The 17,698-nt window shown below is 41.4% G+C and overlaps 2 protein-coding genes across 4 annotated transcripts in view; one reads left to right on the forward strand and one right to left on the reverse strand.

Annotated features, from left to right (window-relative positions):
- The window catches only part of LOC128895736 (fat-like cadherin-related tumor suppressor homolog), a 534,418-nt gene that overhangs the window by 246,760 nt on the left and 269,960 nt on the right, over nt 1–17,698 (reverse strand). The window lies entirely within an intron of this gene.
- LOC128896248 (uncharacterized) lies at nt 11,031–12,466 on the forward strand. Its single transcript, XM_054159479.1, has 3 exons — nt 11,031–11,326; nt 11,575–11,719; nt 11,829–12,466. The coding sequence occupies exons 1-3, from the start codon at nt 11,211–11,213 to the stop codon at nt 11,934–11,936; spliced, it is 369 nt and encodes a 122-aa protein (XP_054015454.1). The 5' UTR covers nt 11,031–11,210; the 3' UTR covers nt 11,937–12,466.

A 17,698-nucleotide genomic window follows, 5' to 3' on the forward strand; every position in this document is an offset into this window, starting at 1 on the left:
AAGATTCCATTGTTTGATCGGAACCAACGCTACTGGTTGGGTGTTTCGTCTAAATCTCCAAATTTGTCTCCGAGTGTTAACGGGTATCGAGAACTACTGTTCATTAGCAGAGGATCTACAGTTTTAGGTGGGGCCCCGACCACCGATAACCAACAACAGCACACAGGACTTCTTAGATGGTCATCCAACTTAGATTGTTGCGTCTCTAACCTAATCCAGTCTAAAGTGGGCACTCTAGCCTAACGCAGACGAGAGTGGTTACTCTAACCAAACTAATTGTAAGAGTTTCCTCGATGCGGCTTACCTTCAGTGGACGAATGACCATTATTACTGTTTCTTGCATGGTACAGTTGACTTCCAATTATACTTTATTACAGGATTGGCCGTACTGCTTTTTATGTATCATGGAGTCCATTTATTATAATTTTTTTTTAAGTTTAAAAATCTTTTTAGTTTCGAACAGCCGAAATTTATGTCCCGTTATATGTATATATAAAATATAAATAAGTAATTGTGAGATATTTTTCTATATTTTAATATCGATTGATTAGAACAATTAAAACTTAATAACCCCCACATAATTAAACATTTATGATACATACAGTATTATTCAGTGTTCGATTAAACATTAATAACAATTACGGTTCAGAATAAGTATTCATTCGTCACATTAATCGTGAGAAACCTGTGAATATTTTAATATCTATTGATTGCATCAACTAAATATTAATTTATGACAATAGTTAAATTAATTATTAACAATAATTGTTTAAACGATGGCCGAGAATATGACTTTTCTGTAATATTAATGTTTCACGAATTATTTTCTCCGTTTCTTGCACCACCTAAAGTTTAATCCCACAAAATTGTGATACACAAAGAAAAATATATAAACATAGATTATCATACATTCTGTTGAAATTTAATCTGCGCAGAATTTCACTTTGGAATCTTTACATTTCCACGGTGGTCTATGGGGAGAGCAATCTCGGAAAAAATAATTGAATAAACATAACTCGCCTGTAACCGACGAGAATCACGTCGATCGCAGACCTCCCTCTTCCGTAAATTTATCCTTTGCGGCAATCCGTGATCCAATTTCGCAATTTTAATTCCGTAAGCCTTCGCAAACGTTGTATCCTGTTATTTCCTCTCATACAGTATGCGCTTCGGTAAATATTTCCAGCCGTCCGACTCGAAATTTGCTCGAGTAAATAAATCTCTCTCGGATACAGGCGCAATTAGGAGGGCCAAAGAAGAAAGTAAACGAAAGAAGGGGTAGTTTATGGAGCGATTTCCACCATATCACGACGCTTCGACTGTTTCGTGATGCTGCACGCGGGAAAATATAAAGCTAACATCTCTTGATTCAAAGTTGTTTACTTTATTTATAATCCGTAGATATAAAAGAGTTCCTAACTTGATTAATTTACCTTAAGTATTTTCGTCGCGAACCTGACCCAACCCTCGTCTCATTCTCCCACATGACGAACGTTCTAATTGCTCATCCGATTTGGTTCGATTATACTGCTAATTTAACCCTACGTTGCGCACGTTCTCGCCGCGAACATGACCGAGGAACGTTCGTTTGTTTTGCCACCTGCTGAGCCTGCCGTTCCGCTGACAAGGCCGCGTAACATTAAACGCTGATTGCATTTTCTGGAGGGGTATAGGTAATTAACGTTGTTTCTCGCCCGTGAATCGCCCAATTTCACCCGCAGGAAACGCGGTCTGGATCGCGTCGCGGGCGTTGCTTCGTCAGACTCCCTGGAGCGCACGAATTCGTTAATGTCAGAAATCTTATGACAGCAGAAATCCAAAGACGGCTGGCAAAATGAATGCAGGAACAGTTTTCGTTGAATAAGTAAATTACCTGTGCGTCTGACGATGGATGTTAGGTGGATCGACTGGAGCACCTTATTTAATAAATTTGTCAGCATAAACGAGACGCTTGCGCAGGATACACAAAAGTTTACGTAACAAAATTTACAGACTTTGCAAGAACGCAAGAGTAAGGAGATTGAAAATCATTTGAAGCGGTATCTTTTTAAAGCTTTTTCATATTTGTTCGTTGGTCTCAGAATACATACAATTAAACATACACAAAGAAATGAGTGTCACACCCTGACAGTTTTCTGAATTGACCCTCGTATCTATATAGATCAGTCCACCTACCATTGTTTCAACAATGCGACCTGCCATCAGTATCATGCCGTGACTATTTCCCGAGTTTATCCCGATACCTACTATCAACTATCTAACATACACCCACTACTCAATCTCTTTCACTTCCGTGACAAATTTCCGTTTCAAATTTCGTGACAATTTTTTCATTATATCACCCGAAAATAAAAGATTTTCAATTTTAAAAGGTTCGCGAGCTCGTTAAATCGTTAACAATGGTCGCGTTAGGACGACAGGAAATGGCGAGGACAGGTGAAGTCGACTTTGCACCCTTACTAGTATCTGGTCGATAGACCAAGACGATAATAAGGGCGGGACGTACACAACGATAACATCTTGGCTGAAGAACACCGCACCGAACGAGCTTTTCACGCCATCGCGGGAAGAATGGCGTAGTTTCAAAAAGTAATGCAGCCGGGAATGGCCCTCTTAGCGGCGCAGTTACCGGGTGATACATAAAGCCGCCAACAAGACGCTTTCCGCGCGATGGTGGCTGCAGCCTGGCGTTATCGTGTTCTACGTGGCTTTGAGGAACCTCGGTCGAACAGGACGATGGCAAGTCGATGTGATCGTAATTTTCGCGAACGTAACCGTTCCTGGAAACGTCATGGGGATCCTGAACCATGGGATAGTCCAGTCATCAGTCATCAGTAGTTTTTACCATGGAGTTTACAATATTAGTTTTATCTTTTCAGTTATTTTGACCCTTTGCACTCTGCGTCATTTCGTTGCAAAATGTGTGAACAGGAATCGCATTACATAAAATAGTCTAACTTTGGAAACGTGTCTTTTTTGATATTATTAGATTTGATTATAAATTCATATCGCTTTTTTGAAGCGTTGATGCCACTGTAAACATAAACGATTTTTCAAAAGAGTCTTCAAAATTTTGTTCTTTAATATATTCAATATTGTACATATATACATTAACATATTTATACAAATATACACTTGGAAACATCAACCCTATCATTTAATTTAAACAAATTTCTTCGATAAATATAGAGGGTACGAATATTTATGGGACTGACTGTATATGTTGTAATATTGTACACTGAATATGTTCAATTGGTATATTTTAAATAAAGTACACATGATTGAAGTCATCGTCAGGTAAGCTTTGAAGGTATTGGTTTTGCATCTTTCCTGATAAGGATAAGTGAAGTTCCTGTTTCGAATCTTGTTTTCCGACACAAATCTACTTTTGAAACGATACAAAAGAGAATGATGCGTTATAGATTATTTTTATTCCAGGTTTATAACGCGAATATAACTTTGCCCCATTTTTGCTCTTTGAGCGCATCGTAGAGTTATTAAAATTTCACGCAGCATGTTGTTTGTGGAACGCTAGAGCATTAGGCGGTTCTGAAACTTCTCGATGCGACTCGCTTCTTTTGCATTTTTGAACGAGCCCCCGGACCGAGGAAATCTCTCTGCAAGGATTTCTCTTTCCTATTCGTGAAATATTTAGAGACAACTCGCCGGAGAAATGGAGAGGGTGTTTGCGCAGAAAATTTATTTAATATGTACACAGATGTCTATCTAACCGAAGATCACCGCCGCTTTAACTGTATCTTTAATCATAACATTATTAGAAAATAAATAAGAAATTCCTGACAGCTGAGCATTCATAACTAAATTCATACAAAATTTAAATGTAGAGAATTACCACACAGATTGTTCACATCGAATCGGATAGTCACGGACGAGCAATGAGAAGGGGGGGGCGTGGAAAAATGATGTCTGAATTATCAATGGTACACACGGGGACGTTCGATTCGATTTCACGCGCTTTGAGGACAGAACGAACGATTGTGACGAACACTGCGGGGCAATCGAGCATAAGCAAATAGATGCAATTACGCGTCAGCGTGGAGAATTGAAATTAGCGCCCCCGTGCGCGCATTTCGGTGCACATGTCAATACGTTGCGACGGCAGAGAATTAGATCAAATTTGGCCATTTATTAGTGCTATGGTCACGTCAATTATCCAGACTATATGCATGCTAATCGCCTTTATGTAAATACGATGAATGCGTAATTTCATTTTGGAAACGCCACCCCGTTGGCCAATGATCACTGAGAGTGCGAATCTTTAATGGTGTCGTCACAGACACTGGCGCGAACCGCGAATCGTGACTGACAATCCAATTTTTCATTCAATCGAGAAGCAAAGAAACTCTGCTGCAAGAAATGTGAAAGCAAAGTCAGCTACTTTAAATATTCAAAACTTCAATAATACTCAAGCTTTTAAGCTTCTCCGTTTATAAGCGGGTTGATTGAGTTACATCCTCGCGAAAGACATTAAGTTGAAGTATCCTCGCGTAACGTGGCATTAAATCTTCATATATGCCTTGATACAGCCTATAACGATCAGCCCTTCGATAATACCCGTCCGATATGCAAAGAAGATTAATACCCTCGCATGAACATGTTACATTGCACTCGATACGATGTTGCCACAACCTTGTCAGGTGACCAAGAAGTTGCAGAAAGGTGCTGGCGATTTATATCTACATGATTACGATTAACGTGCATTAGCCACTAACGAAATGGTGCATAAGTGGTCCCTAGAACAGAACCATTTTCTTTCCCACTGAAGCACTATTGGAGGTGTTGCACGTAGCCCAGGAGCCCTTAAAATCGCAATGCAGGTCTCTGGGTATCGTTTACGAATCTTTGCAGACACGGTACAACGCCGCGGGATTCTCGTGCAACTTGTTTTGGAATGCATCGTCTCGTCTCGGTGCGACGTCGCTTTAAGGGCCAACGGGGCGAGGTTATTTCGCTTCTGGAAAGTGGTTCTGGGAACGGAGAGATAACCTCGTCCACGGGAAAGGACGTTTTCTCATCAGTACGAAGACGAATCGCCGAGATGGTCGCGTGTCGCATCCCGTGGCAGCGGAATATCGCGTTCAGATTGGCCGAATGCGCGTTGCCCTGCAGTTGCACACGTACGCCAAGCCAATTTCGCCGAGCGAAACAAAAGAATCGTGCTCGACGCGAGTCACGGTAATAAAGGCGAGTTATCCCAATTCCCGCGTGAACCTATCCCCTCGACGTTCCGCAAAGTGTTTGGCTCGACGATCGGCGCGACCCCGAACGATTCATTCCGCGCGATTTCACTCTTTGTTTCGCGAGTGGCTTGCACAGCTTCAGATGCAACGTTGGAGAATCGAAAGCTTATAGTTATCAGAATTACGTGGATGCTGTATATAAATCTCTGTGCACATGTACAGCCTAGACGGAACCGATTTGTACCAGTAATTCAAACTATTATGCCGTAGAAAGAAGGGAATCCATTATTACGGTGTATCTTACTGCATTATGCTATTAGAATATGTATAATCCTGGATGACGCTGGGATATACTGTATTTTGCAGTATTCTGCTGTATTGTGCTGGAATATTTTGTATTATACTATACTTTGCTGTATTATTCTGTGTGTATTATACTCGAATCACTCAATCTTTCGATGTTGGCAAAATACAGATTCATGCAAGCATTCCAGGCACTTACAAACACGCTTTTTTCGTTTAGTCCTATATATACATATTGTGTTCTGGTAGCGTTGAGGATAGAATTATCTTAGCCCTTGGCAACGATGGATGAAGTGGAAGTTACGAGTTTCTGCAACTATGAACTAGAAAGTCTAAGGCGCTATGTAATCAGTTTTGGACGAATTGACGAAAAGGCGTGTGAGTTACGGTAAATAGAGTTCAGCATAACAGAACGAAGACTACGACGTTTGTCAAATTGAATCAAACCGCAACTCAACCAACCTCCAAAGCGAACTTGCGATGAAAACGTAATCCTAACTTGTCTTATTTTTCGCCCGGAAATCTACTCGTTTCCACGTCGCAGGTATTTCAGGATGGCTCCGTGTGTAATCTCAGCGTAAAACGCAACAACGTTGCGAGTGGCGTGCAATTTCGTTAAACGGGATTTCTCATTTTCTCCAGCAGTACCTTTTGTCCCCCGTTATTATTTCCCGCTAGACTTTCACAGCGGGGAGGTTGAGAAAAAACTGGGACACGGTCGAGAAAGAGTGAAAGCGATTAAAATTCGGCTCGAGATGAAACGGTCCCGTTGCGTCAGCGGTCCGGGACCGGGCGGATACAAAAATTGGCTCATTATTTTTTCCAACGACGAAAAAAGGACGCGGTGACTCGTCGAGAATCGCACGGTACAATCAGTTTCGCGTGCGAGGACCGAATCGATCGGTTTCCACGTACAGAGAGCCACAGATGAAAAGGTGCACGAGAAAGTAGACTGCTTTTTGCCGCATGCCGGTAATGTGCTTCTTTCTCGAGGGGGTTAATAATCCTGGGCCGGCGATTACTGTGATTAAGCGGAGTGGTGTGCGATCTCGGTTGAAAGGAGCTCACAAAGGAACCAGTCGACGATGAGAAAATCGACACCAACTCGCGAATATATTAACGGATTTCGCTGTATTAATTCGTTAATGGATCGAACGGAGTGGCGAAACAACTCCTCGGAGGATACTTGCGGTGTTATTGATTCGAGATTGGTTGTCTCCCCGTTGGTCAGCCGGCGATCTCGAGCTGTGATAATTTTTCGTTTATTACTTCGATCCGTTAACTTTTCATCGGTGGGCTGGTGCGGAATTGAACCGTAATGTTGCATCGAAGGTAAAAGGAGAAGCGTGCTGGACTCGATGGTAATCCATGTGGACGTAATAATTTCTCGTTTGATATCTCAGTAACTCGAGTTCCCTATCGATGCTGTTATTCTTTTTCCTCTGTGTTGACATTTTTTATTTCAAGAGCTTCCAACTTTATATTTATTTCAATCCCTATTGCTCTAAATATCCTAACTAATAAAACATCAAATTCTAGAATTTTCAACCAGAGCTTACCCATAAGTTTGATTTTAGAAGTCCACACTCACCTGCAACAAAACAAAAAATATTATTAGTATACCGAATATGTCATAGAAATTTTGTTATAATTTGTCATACTTCAAATCGGTTTCTAAGTTTTATTACACGAGTGGCATTAACCTTCACTTAACAAAGCAAGTTTAAACTGTCTTACACACACCCTGTTGTCCTTTCTAACTAACGTAATAAGTAACGATTCAGTTCAGTACTCCTATCTATCATTAGTCACGTCATGAATAAGTTAACTTTCAATTGTTTCGATGGGAACACAATGGTTCTCACTGTTCATAAAATTCTCTCGTATCTGTTCCATTGTATCGTAGTAATCTACTTTTTGCGGTTACAGAGGTGTACCTAGCTCCATCCTGGTTTCATTGATCGATCATTGACAGAAAAAGTCCAAGACAAAAATGCTAAAGACTCGATCGATATCTTCCGCAACGATTTAATTTAAAATCAAGTACGATTTCTTTATAGACTACGCTCAAACAAATTGTATTACATTCGCCATTTACCATTTCAACGCGAAAATAATAATCCTCCAATTTAAGCGAATACAGCACACTCAGCTTATCCATTCCATCGAAACGAGACTGATTTTCAACTCCTGCCCGAACACCCAAAATCGATGGATTTCTGTCACCTAACGACTTTTAATCGCCGATAACGAACCTCCGCAGGCCTTTGACATCTACTCTGACGAAAGAGGGAGGATAAAAAAAAGGGCTGAAAGCACGATATTCGCGGTCTGAGAAGGAAAATCACATCCGGTTGATCGGTTTTGGTGCAGACCGCCGTTGCCGGCGTCCACAAAGTGATGAGGATATCCATTACTCGTCCATGGTGCCGCTGGTCGGGTCAGAGGTGTCAATTAAACCGAAATGGTACGCTAATGAACAAAAGCTCCGCGTAATCCGGTGCACGAGGACCTATTATTAGCGTGTCACGTAAGTGGTTTTCTTTCGGCTGGCATCCGGCCCAGGGAGAGATAATAATTGGCCACGGGACCACCGATGGGAATATCTCGACACCTAGGCTGCTGGCCAACTTAGGAGGTGATTATTCTCAGAATTTAAATCAGGAGCCATGCGATTCTATGGCCACTTTTTTCCGTTAGTGAAAGGCCAGTCGTATCGTACGATAACGCCTTCTCGACCCAGGATGGGTGATCAAATCGCTATGGTCGGATAAATAAATTAGGTACACGGAGGTCCACGTAACTCTTTACAAGTCGAAGACTTGGAAATTATTTTAGTGATCGATGTCTTAAATTGTGTGGATCTAATGGAATGCAAAATGGATTGAAGGCACCTTTAATTTTATAAAAAGAGAAAATTGAGTCTACTTTAAGGATTTAGTATCAGTTTAAAGTTTATCTATAATCTTTTACTGCGAACACTACCGAACGAAATGTCTGGGAAAGATACATGCATACACCTATCGAGATTTTTCCGCCACTTCCTCTCTTGTTACATGGGCCTGCTATTATGAGTGACAAGAATGCAGAAGAGCGCGTACGAGGAACGACATATATCGCATTTTTCAGGGGCAAAAACGTGGAGCTGACTTTCTGATGCTATCAGTTTAGTGCTTGGGAAATATGTCAGGACGGTTTCCTGTGCGCATCGCGTGAAGAAGAATTTTAAAGCTTTCTATGTGAAAATGGTACAAGCTTTACAATGAAAACGACTGTTTCCGATCACAAAATAAAAATACAGCCCTCAGAGTCGTGCAAACTTTGCGAGGTTCTAAGTTTTTTTTATTTATTTTCATCACATCCGTTTGGATATATGTATGATCATTCTGAAAATCGCATAGCTATATAACATTTCGTATGAACCAGAAGATTAGTATGGTTCGTGGCAGACTCAGCCAAAATTGAATCGATGGTAGCACCAAATACTATTCATGTATTATGTATAATCATTGGGGGAGGGGGGTGGGGGCGAAACAATAAAGTCAGGAAGGTTTTCAGAAACTGAGTATTTGAAAGTACCACGAATAACTTGAACTTTTTTATTTATGGCAGACTACGTATCCAGGATGCCGACAATTACATATTCGGCTCGTTTTTCTGTCTTGGCGCAGTGCCACTTACCGCTGACCCCTGAACCCGTACGAGTACCGTTCTTTGATTACCAAACAGCGCCGTCGATATCGAATCTCTTCCCCCGGGTCCTGTCTCTCTCTTGCTCGTTCCTTGCAGTCCACGATCTACGTCGCGACATGAAAAATGGAAATTGAACAGAAACGAGAAACGTGCGCGTTACGCTCCCGGTTAACGGGATTATGGTCGCTATGGTGGCCAAGAATTAAGCGACAGCGGTGCATATTTTGCGGCATTTCATTTTTCATCAGCCTAATTCGCGTGACTGTATGATAAATGATGTGGCACGCGCCGCCATGGATTCCTGTCAATTCCATTTCTCATTGCTCTTAATATCCGTGTACTTGGGACGATAACTAAATTCGACCTCCTGCATCCGACTTAATATTTGCTACATATGTTTATAATTGCTACATTGTATTAATTTCATAATGGGCTATGCCCGTATATATTGAAATAAATAAATAAATAAATATTGAAAACAATTCTCTATCGACACAACCCTATTCGATAGAACTCATTTTTATTTTTAGTTAATTTAATCGTTTCGATTAAACGATGGGACAAGCCGACCATCTCGTCACTGCGGAGAACGACGATCTTCCGAGACACAGCGCCGATGCTTAATTACGCTCCTTGCATTTTCATCGGCCGTGCCTACGCCAAAATGGTTAATTACTCACGGTGATTGAGCGACTCCGCCCCTCCCCAACCCTCCCGCTGGGAAGCCAGTTTTATTCATTACGATGCATTTATATTAACTATCGATCGAGCGAGGAGAACACGGTCGACGGGATGAAAATTTCGTACGTTAGGCGTTCGTCGGGGCTACACGAGGATCATTTATGACTCCTCCGTCGGAAGGTTCGCGCATAAACGTGCATATAAATAACGATGATTGCCCATTACGAAAAATTAAGTGCTGTTCCTTTAAATGTCGACGGGAATTAAGAGCGAGCAATTTTTCAACGCAAACCCGAGTTACGTGGCTCCACGGGCAACGTGGACGGCGCGTTTATATCGAAAAGTATGATTTATCGCTTGCGAAACACTTCGCTATCATTTTTACATTCCTCGGCGTTAGCCGTACAGTCCATGACAAAACGATAGTAATTTTTAGGTTTCCCGAAAACCTCTAGAAGTATCAGTTATTTTATTTTTCAGTAAAATTTTGAATACCTCCGCGGCGATAAATATAAACTATACCTTTGCAACGGAGAGTGGCGCGTTTTTTCTTTGTCGTAGCCGTCGAATGCAGTTTGAATAAATGTTCATTCTGTTTCGCGCGTTTTAGCGAATGTCGACGTCGTGTTTGGTTGTTGCGTTCCGATAAAACGAATCCCGATATTCCTCGAAAATTTACAGCGCAATGTTGTTACGTTCAAACTGACATTCGTATTACACGTTTGTTTCACTTCGAATAAACAGCGCGGCACGGTTCTAAAAACATTGCCGAAACGTCCATCTAACACTCATCATCTACTCTTTACCGAGATTAACTAAACTCCCATGCATATGAATTTTCACGAGCGGTGGCGTCACGTAAAATAAATCACTCCCTCTCCGACAAATCGCGACTGGTCGCCTCTATACAAAATTTCTCGGCTGTAAAAGTGTTACGTGGCCCATGACAGCACAAACCCATGGACGAATCAACGAACAATCGCACTGATGGGCACGACGAACGAGGCGAACGTGTATGCGACAGAGAGTTCCCGTCAGCGAAGATGAAGTCGTTAATCTACTCGAGGGGTCAAATTAAAGGTCCCGTTGTAATAGTTGTAATGACTGGGCGAATCGACGTCCGCAGAATCCTCCGCTGTCTTGTACACCGGGGTCGGGGTCTTGTTAGCCTGCCACCGGGGTCAAAGATAAAGCAAACAGAAAAGAATCCTCGTGACAGGAGCGGTGTGTAACGAAGTGAGTAAGCGCACAGAATGGGTCTGCGCACGTCCGTCGATTCACGAAAGACAAACTCAACGTGTGCTTCGACACTGCGTACTGGTACCTCGAAAAATGCAACCTCCATTGCTTCGGGGCCTTGTTCGTTGCACTGTGTTGATAAGTGGAAGGGACGTGGACAATGAAGACAGAGCAGTTTCCTTGCAGCCCAAGCATTGTAGCAACCATAGGTAACGAATACATACAGCACTGGAAACATCGATTATATCATTCACAAATCCATTTAACGTCGATAATGAACTCGTGCTATTCCAGATACCAAGTTATGTATTTTTAATCAGCAATCACGCAGTATATTCCCTCGATGCTATTACCAACTGTATAAATAATAAAATAACGAGCTAAATACTTCCTCCGTTCTATACCATGCAAGCGTCCTCGTCGAATTGATTCCCTCGCCATTTCATTGAATTTGCAGCCCCAGTTTCCTCAGATTAGTCAAAATCCACGGATCCAGGATTCGAGGGAAGTCTCGAATCCACGGGAACCAGCGCAGTTGTGTTTACCGATTCGAGGGTGAATGCAAGTGCATCAAAAACAGATCCTGGGCACCACGGGAACTGGTATATGAATTTTTGAAAGCGACCCGTTGCTTCTCCCCTCTCTCGAGACTTTACCACGAGGATGGTGAAAAATGATGAATTATTCATGGGAGCTTTATTATCGTTACAGAGCCACTGTTTCCAGAGTAACTCTATCCTATGCGGCCCGGACACGGACACGACGCCGACGCCCGGCTTCCTTCAAATTCAATATGGATTCCGTTCTCCGGTGACGTAGCGGTCTAAGGTTTCGCTCTTTATCGGCTTTCCTTATTCCTTCGGGGGTTTGCGTTCGTATAACCCGCACAGCCGGACTCTGGCCACCGTCTCTTCGAATTGGAGCGACAGAATCGATCGGGGAAACTCGTGATATCGTGCGACAGGCATGGAAGTGTTTGAGGTCGTTTGCTGAAGCCTTTTTACGTGTTTCGCCAATTATGGTTGGTCACAAAATTAAATGGCTAAGAGATAGCTGTTATTTACTTTCTATCAGAGATTCCAAAACAAAGTACTAAGGACCATAACTGTTGCACAATGGTATGTCAGTGGTGATATCCGCCATAAAGAATTAGGAATACAGTATGTGAACGAGCACGGCAACAAATTTCCAACTACATATTAAAATAAAATAACAAATTATCCCAACGAATTAGCTAAGATGCTAAACCAAGCACCAAAGACGAGAAGACTAAAGAGATGGAAGCCAAATGATTTATAAATGTAAATGATAAATTTTAATTCCACACACGCGATACCAACATTTATCAAATTTCCTTGTTGACTCCAAAAGTAAGTTGTAAATTTTCTGTTAATAAAAGAAAACGTGTACTTTCTATCAAAACGTAGACAGATGCAGTTACGAATTTTGTGTAACATCCTTTTTACGAGTAGCATCGTGAATTTATGGATGTTGTGTGACTGTTTCCGAGTGCGAATGAAAGATAATGGTAAAAGCAGACGTATTTCGTGATATTATTGGTGAAAATATTTTATAGTTTACTTAACAAATAAACAACTACTACACGTTACTAACTCCGAGGATCGCGAAGAAATGCGCGCCGTGGCGCTCCGGTGAAACAATCTTATATTTTCGTGGGACGGTAATAAATTTTAATCGCGGAGCAAAGGTGTGTTCATAAATCACCACGCGGCGAGATAGCCTATCAAAATCACCGGTCTTATTTCACTTTACATCGAGTGCATTTGCTCCAGGACTTATCGAGTCCACGGACCGCGAACGTTAACGGGTGTAATTGTTCACGGATTATCGCTCGACGCGAGAGATACCTCGAAATATTCCCGGTATTGCGAGCGCTATGTAAATAGAGGGAACCTGGACGCGCGCGGGCATCGTTTCGCTGCCACCGTGACAGTGAAACTTCGCGTGACGCGGAGAACTGTTTTAATTGGTACCAGTTTTGGATTCCAGTCAACTGCCAACAAATAGAAACGAGGAGGAACACGTGCGCACGTTTTCGCTGAAAAATAGACGTTTCTCGGGCCGACGCAATATGTACCAGGTACGACGACACGGTGCCATTACGCTGGAACCGCTGGTCGTCCATTAGTTCTCACGTGTAGCAATGATTTAAGAGATTTTTATCGTTACGGAGTAACGCGTCGCTTCCTGAAATTGTGATCGATAGACGGATTACAAGATATTACACTAACGGTACTTGGGCTTGTTTATACTTTTTATAGGCGCGGGTAATATAACTTACGAGCGATGCAACTAGTCATTCGTAGGTACACAGTATTAAAACTAAAGCTACCACGACTGATCGGATTACCGTTTTCAAACTTTTGTATACAGTTCTCATATACAATATATGAATTATATACAATTTTCTTTTTTATTTATTTATCATCGCATCAGCTTGTACGCCATTAGCGACCACTATGAGTTACATGCTCAACATTTATATACTTATCTGAGTCATAATTAAAATAAATACGGAATAACTTATGGTTAGAATAACTAATTCTTGAATCTAACAATAATTGTATAGTATTTCTCTTATAATATTATACATTGGATATTCTTCTAGTATGTGTTTTACTGTGATTTTTTTATTACAGTTTGTACAGTATGGAGGTTCTACTGTAGTCATTGTTTCATGCATTATTCAATTTAATTCCACATAAAATAGATTTACATTGCAATGAAAAGATGTCATTTGTTCCATCACAGTAGAAATAGTGACAAATGAGTAGGTTTAGTGTTAACTCGGACACAGTCTACAAAGCACGCGATCACGAGACCAAACGCTGAGCCATCTGTTAGCAAACGCGGATGGCAACGGTCTTAAAACAGACTTTCAGTGGAACAACGTTTAACAAAATTACCGTCACACATCCATCATTCCATCGATACACAATAGGTGTCGGCCATAGGTGCAATACGCCCGCAACACTCGCGAAACGGTGCCATTCACCGCTCAAGGGCGTCAATTTTCTCTGCCATTAGGTCAGCCGAGAGATAAAAGAATCGCGACCCGAGGGCGTTTATTGTTCTATCCAGAAAAGCGCCTGGCAGATGTCGATCGGGATCTTCGGCAGCTGTTTTCGCCGAATGGTAACGGCGCAACGTCAGCGTTCGACCATTACCGATTCAAGCAGAGGCGAAGGAACGAGGGGCAAGCCGCGTTAAGAGGCTCCCCCATAAATTTGTAATCTTGATTCGGCTGACCTTCTCGTTCGCGATTCCTCGCATCCTCGCTCCGTCTCGCTTCCTCTCGCTCCTCGCGAGCTCGTGAAAGCGGCGATCCGCCTGAGTCCGCGCGTTTCCAGGACTCCGAGGCGTGTATCGCCGAACGGCTGCTGCCCTCAGGAATTTTGACCTGGCGATTTATGCCCGAGGAGTCCGGCGCCTTTTGTGCGGTGCCGCCCCAGGCATTGCGCGCATAATTTCAATATCGTCTTCGCGGTCAGCTCACAGGATACCCCTGGCAGAAGTGTCCAGTCACGAGGAACGCGAACCCAAACCGATTTGCTTCTCCTCCCCGCTCGGGGCTCATGTTAATTTTTCATCGACGGAGCTGACTCGTGGAACGCGCCGGTTTCATGACCTTTGCTCGCGCCGAATTGCTTTGGAGCGTTTCGGGTATGAGGTAGATGTCCCAATTAGCGAGACATTCTTCAACGATCGTTGATTATGAGAGAAAATTCCAGGGTAGACTCTGAAGAAGATGGAGCATCTTGTGGAGTATATTTTTCTGTCATTAATTACGCTTTAATGGAATTATACAGGCTGTTCCGTAACTGGTGGTACAAGCGAGTAGGGGGTGATTCTACGTGAAAAATTGTATCGAAAATGTAGACAAAAAAAATATGTTTGAAAATTTGTCATGTACGCGTGCACTTGGACCAGCTTTAGTTCAGCGGATTTCATTGTAAATCACCTCCATTCTAGTTCGTAAACGTTGTCAATGGATCGATGAACAGATTTCCAGAATTCGTTTAATTTATGAACTGTTGGAAATGATATACACGTTGTTGCAAGCATAACTGTGCTCTTCTTATTAAATTGCATCGAACGTTTTCTAATGTGTTGTTGTGCACAGTATTTCGGAAACTAAACTATTTCGGTCCGGCTCAATAAGCATAAGAAAAAAATAAAATCGATGAAAGAGATATCATTATGTTGAAACTAAATCAAGTACACAAATTTTCAAACTTATTTTCTTTTGAAAATAAAGTGTCATGTGAAAAAATTTTATTCTACGTTTTCGGTTCGGTTTTTCATGTAGAATCATCCCCTACTGGCTTGTACCATCAGTTACGAGACACCCTGTGTATTGTAGATGTTTCTACGAAAAATAAGGCACGGAGATTCAAACCCACGATCCTTGGATCCACAGTCGACTGCTTTTCCTACACATCATTCCCGCACCCTTCGATTCGCGTTCGTGTTTGACGCTTTATTTTTGGGTATTCGGGGCCGCGATACTACAATATGTTCTATTTCTTCTCGAACGGGAGATTGTGTTTTGAATACGGGGTTCGTAGATTACTGGAATTTAAAGGTTCGAATGGAATGTACCAAGGGACCCGCAGAATGAAGTCACGTAAATTAGTTCTGAAAGAAGCTCAACGAGCGCGTTGCATGATGACAGGGTGGCGTGACGGGTTTTATCGAAGCGGAAAAGATCTCGTTGGGGTTCGAAAATAATATGCTAGATTCTGCAAAACCAGAATTCTTGGAAAGGAGAACGGATGCACGCGATATGGGAAATAAAAATATTCGAAATTGTTGGATGAATAATACCAGAGGTACTAAAACATGAAACTAATCGTCTAGATTTTCTAAATTCGGAATAACTCATGACTGAAACCGCTTTACGTGAGCCTGTATAATAATCCGCAACACGAGCTGGGAATTTCAAGGGACACACTGAACAATAAGTTGTGTTTTTCACATTTTTTCCGGTTTATGACCGACCCAGGGCACGCTTCCTTTCGCCGTAACATAAACCATACTTTTGTCTTACTGTTTTGCCAACTTCTTTCCCGCATACTGAATTGCGAGCATCTGGATAAAATAATAATTTTTGGAGCATCTCTACATTGTTTCATATTCGTTCCGAATATTTTCAGTTACTACGATTCGAACAATTGTGTCTAACTTCAAAAGTTTTAAATGTTAGCATAAATAAAATGATATAGAAAGAAGTTTGACAAGCACTGAGATAGATAACGCAATATCGTTCCCGAAACTATTTCACGTTCACGCACATATCGAGAAATACAAATTTTCACAAATCGCGCGTCGACGAAACAATAGTCTATTTTTCTTACGGATACTCGTAAAATCGAAACCGCCTCGGGCGTTTATGGAAACTCAAAATGCATCGACCTGGCTTCTATCGATCACCAAACTGCTGACTCTATATTCGCCGTTCACGTTGTTTTCGAATCACTCTAGGCTGCGACGAATTCGAACGAGTATCGACAATTTCACGCACCATATTTTCGCGCCTTTGCATCGAACAGATCGACAGGGAAAGAAGGTTCTTCGCTTTGAGCATGTCAAATTCTAAATACTCGATGCTGCTTATTTTTGACTTGTCTCTAAATTCGAAAACTCGTTCGAGATGGCAGCTTCTTGCCCTCCCAGGTGCATACTCTTATTTAGCTTCAGTAGCTCGAGGCTTTCTTGTAATTTTACTGGTATGACTCCTGTTATGGAGACTGTTATGTGCGTGCTAATCACCTTCCTCGTTCACCCTAGCAATCTAATTTCCTACATCCAAGTATTTTCTATGTTCCTCTGGCATTGCTATCTGGATATTACACGTGTCTGGTAGTGTAATACCAGTGATGCAGCCTTAATTTAATTTCATAGTCATTTCATGTACACATTTTTTTATTTTCTACTTTTATTTCTTTTGTCTTAAATATATTATTTAAATTATATTATTAAATATTAATTAATAAATATATTAATGTTCTTTATATGAATTGCTGTTTTAATTTCTTTTTTCGATCAATTTATTATTTTGTACATTAACCCTTTAAGTGCCACAGGAAATGTTCATACATATCCGAGAAATGTACATTGTATATTATATTGTAACGTGTATTGTATATTTGAAATAAAATTGAAGTGTACAAATAAATCTATATGCATTAGATATTGACGTTATTTTCACAAAATAAAATTAATTTTTTAATGAGTTATAATACTTAATAGTATATCTGATTCCTTGAGTACAATCTTCTAAAGTGTACTCAAGCACGAGGTATAAGAATCACCCTGCATTAGTCTCTTTGGCTTGCATTCGCACTACAAGATGCACAAATCAATTTTCACGGTAGAGTGACCACAGAATTACGTGAGCCAAGGAACAGCCAAAGGAACTACCTGTAAACCTAATCGACGAATCGTTTGAACTCGCAGAATGTTAAATTCCGTGATAGCCGACTGTCCACTTTTAAATCAAGATAAACCGAAACTTGAAGCGTTAATATTCTGCGTTGGTCGCATTCCGCGGAGGGTTG

Source organism: Hylaeus anthracinus, unplaced genomic scaffold (genome assembly GCF_026225885.1).
Source record: "Hylaeus anthracinus isolate JK02 unplaced genomic scaffold, UHH_iyHylAnth1.0_haploid 0, whole genome shotgun sequence".
In the NCBI taxonomy this organism is placed as follows: Eukaryota; Metazoa; Arthropoda; class Insecta; order Hymenoptera; family Colletidae; genus Hylaeus; species Hylaeus anthracinus.

Excerpts from the sequence above, each read along its gene's own strand:
- LOC128896248 (XM_054159479.1), top strand. The coding sequence starts at position 11,211 with ATGCAACCTCCATTGCTTCGGGGCCTTGTTCGTTGCACTGTGTTGATA. Across the intron at positions 11,327-11,574 it reads AAGCATTGTAGCAACCATAG|CCCCAGTTTCCTCAGATTAG; the intron begins GTAACGAATACA and ends TTGAATTTGCAG. Across the intron at positions 11,720-11,828 it reads CCTGGGCACCACGGGAACTG|AGCCACTGTTTCCAGAGTAA; the intron begins GTATATGAATTT and ends TTATCGTTACAG.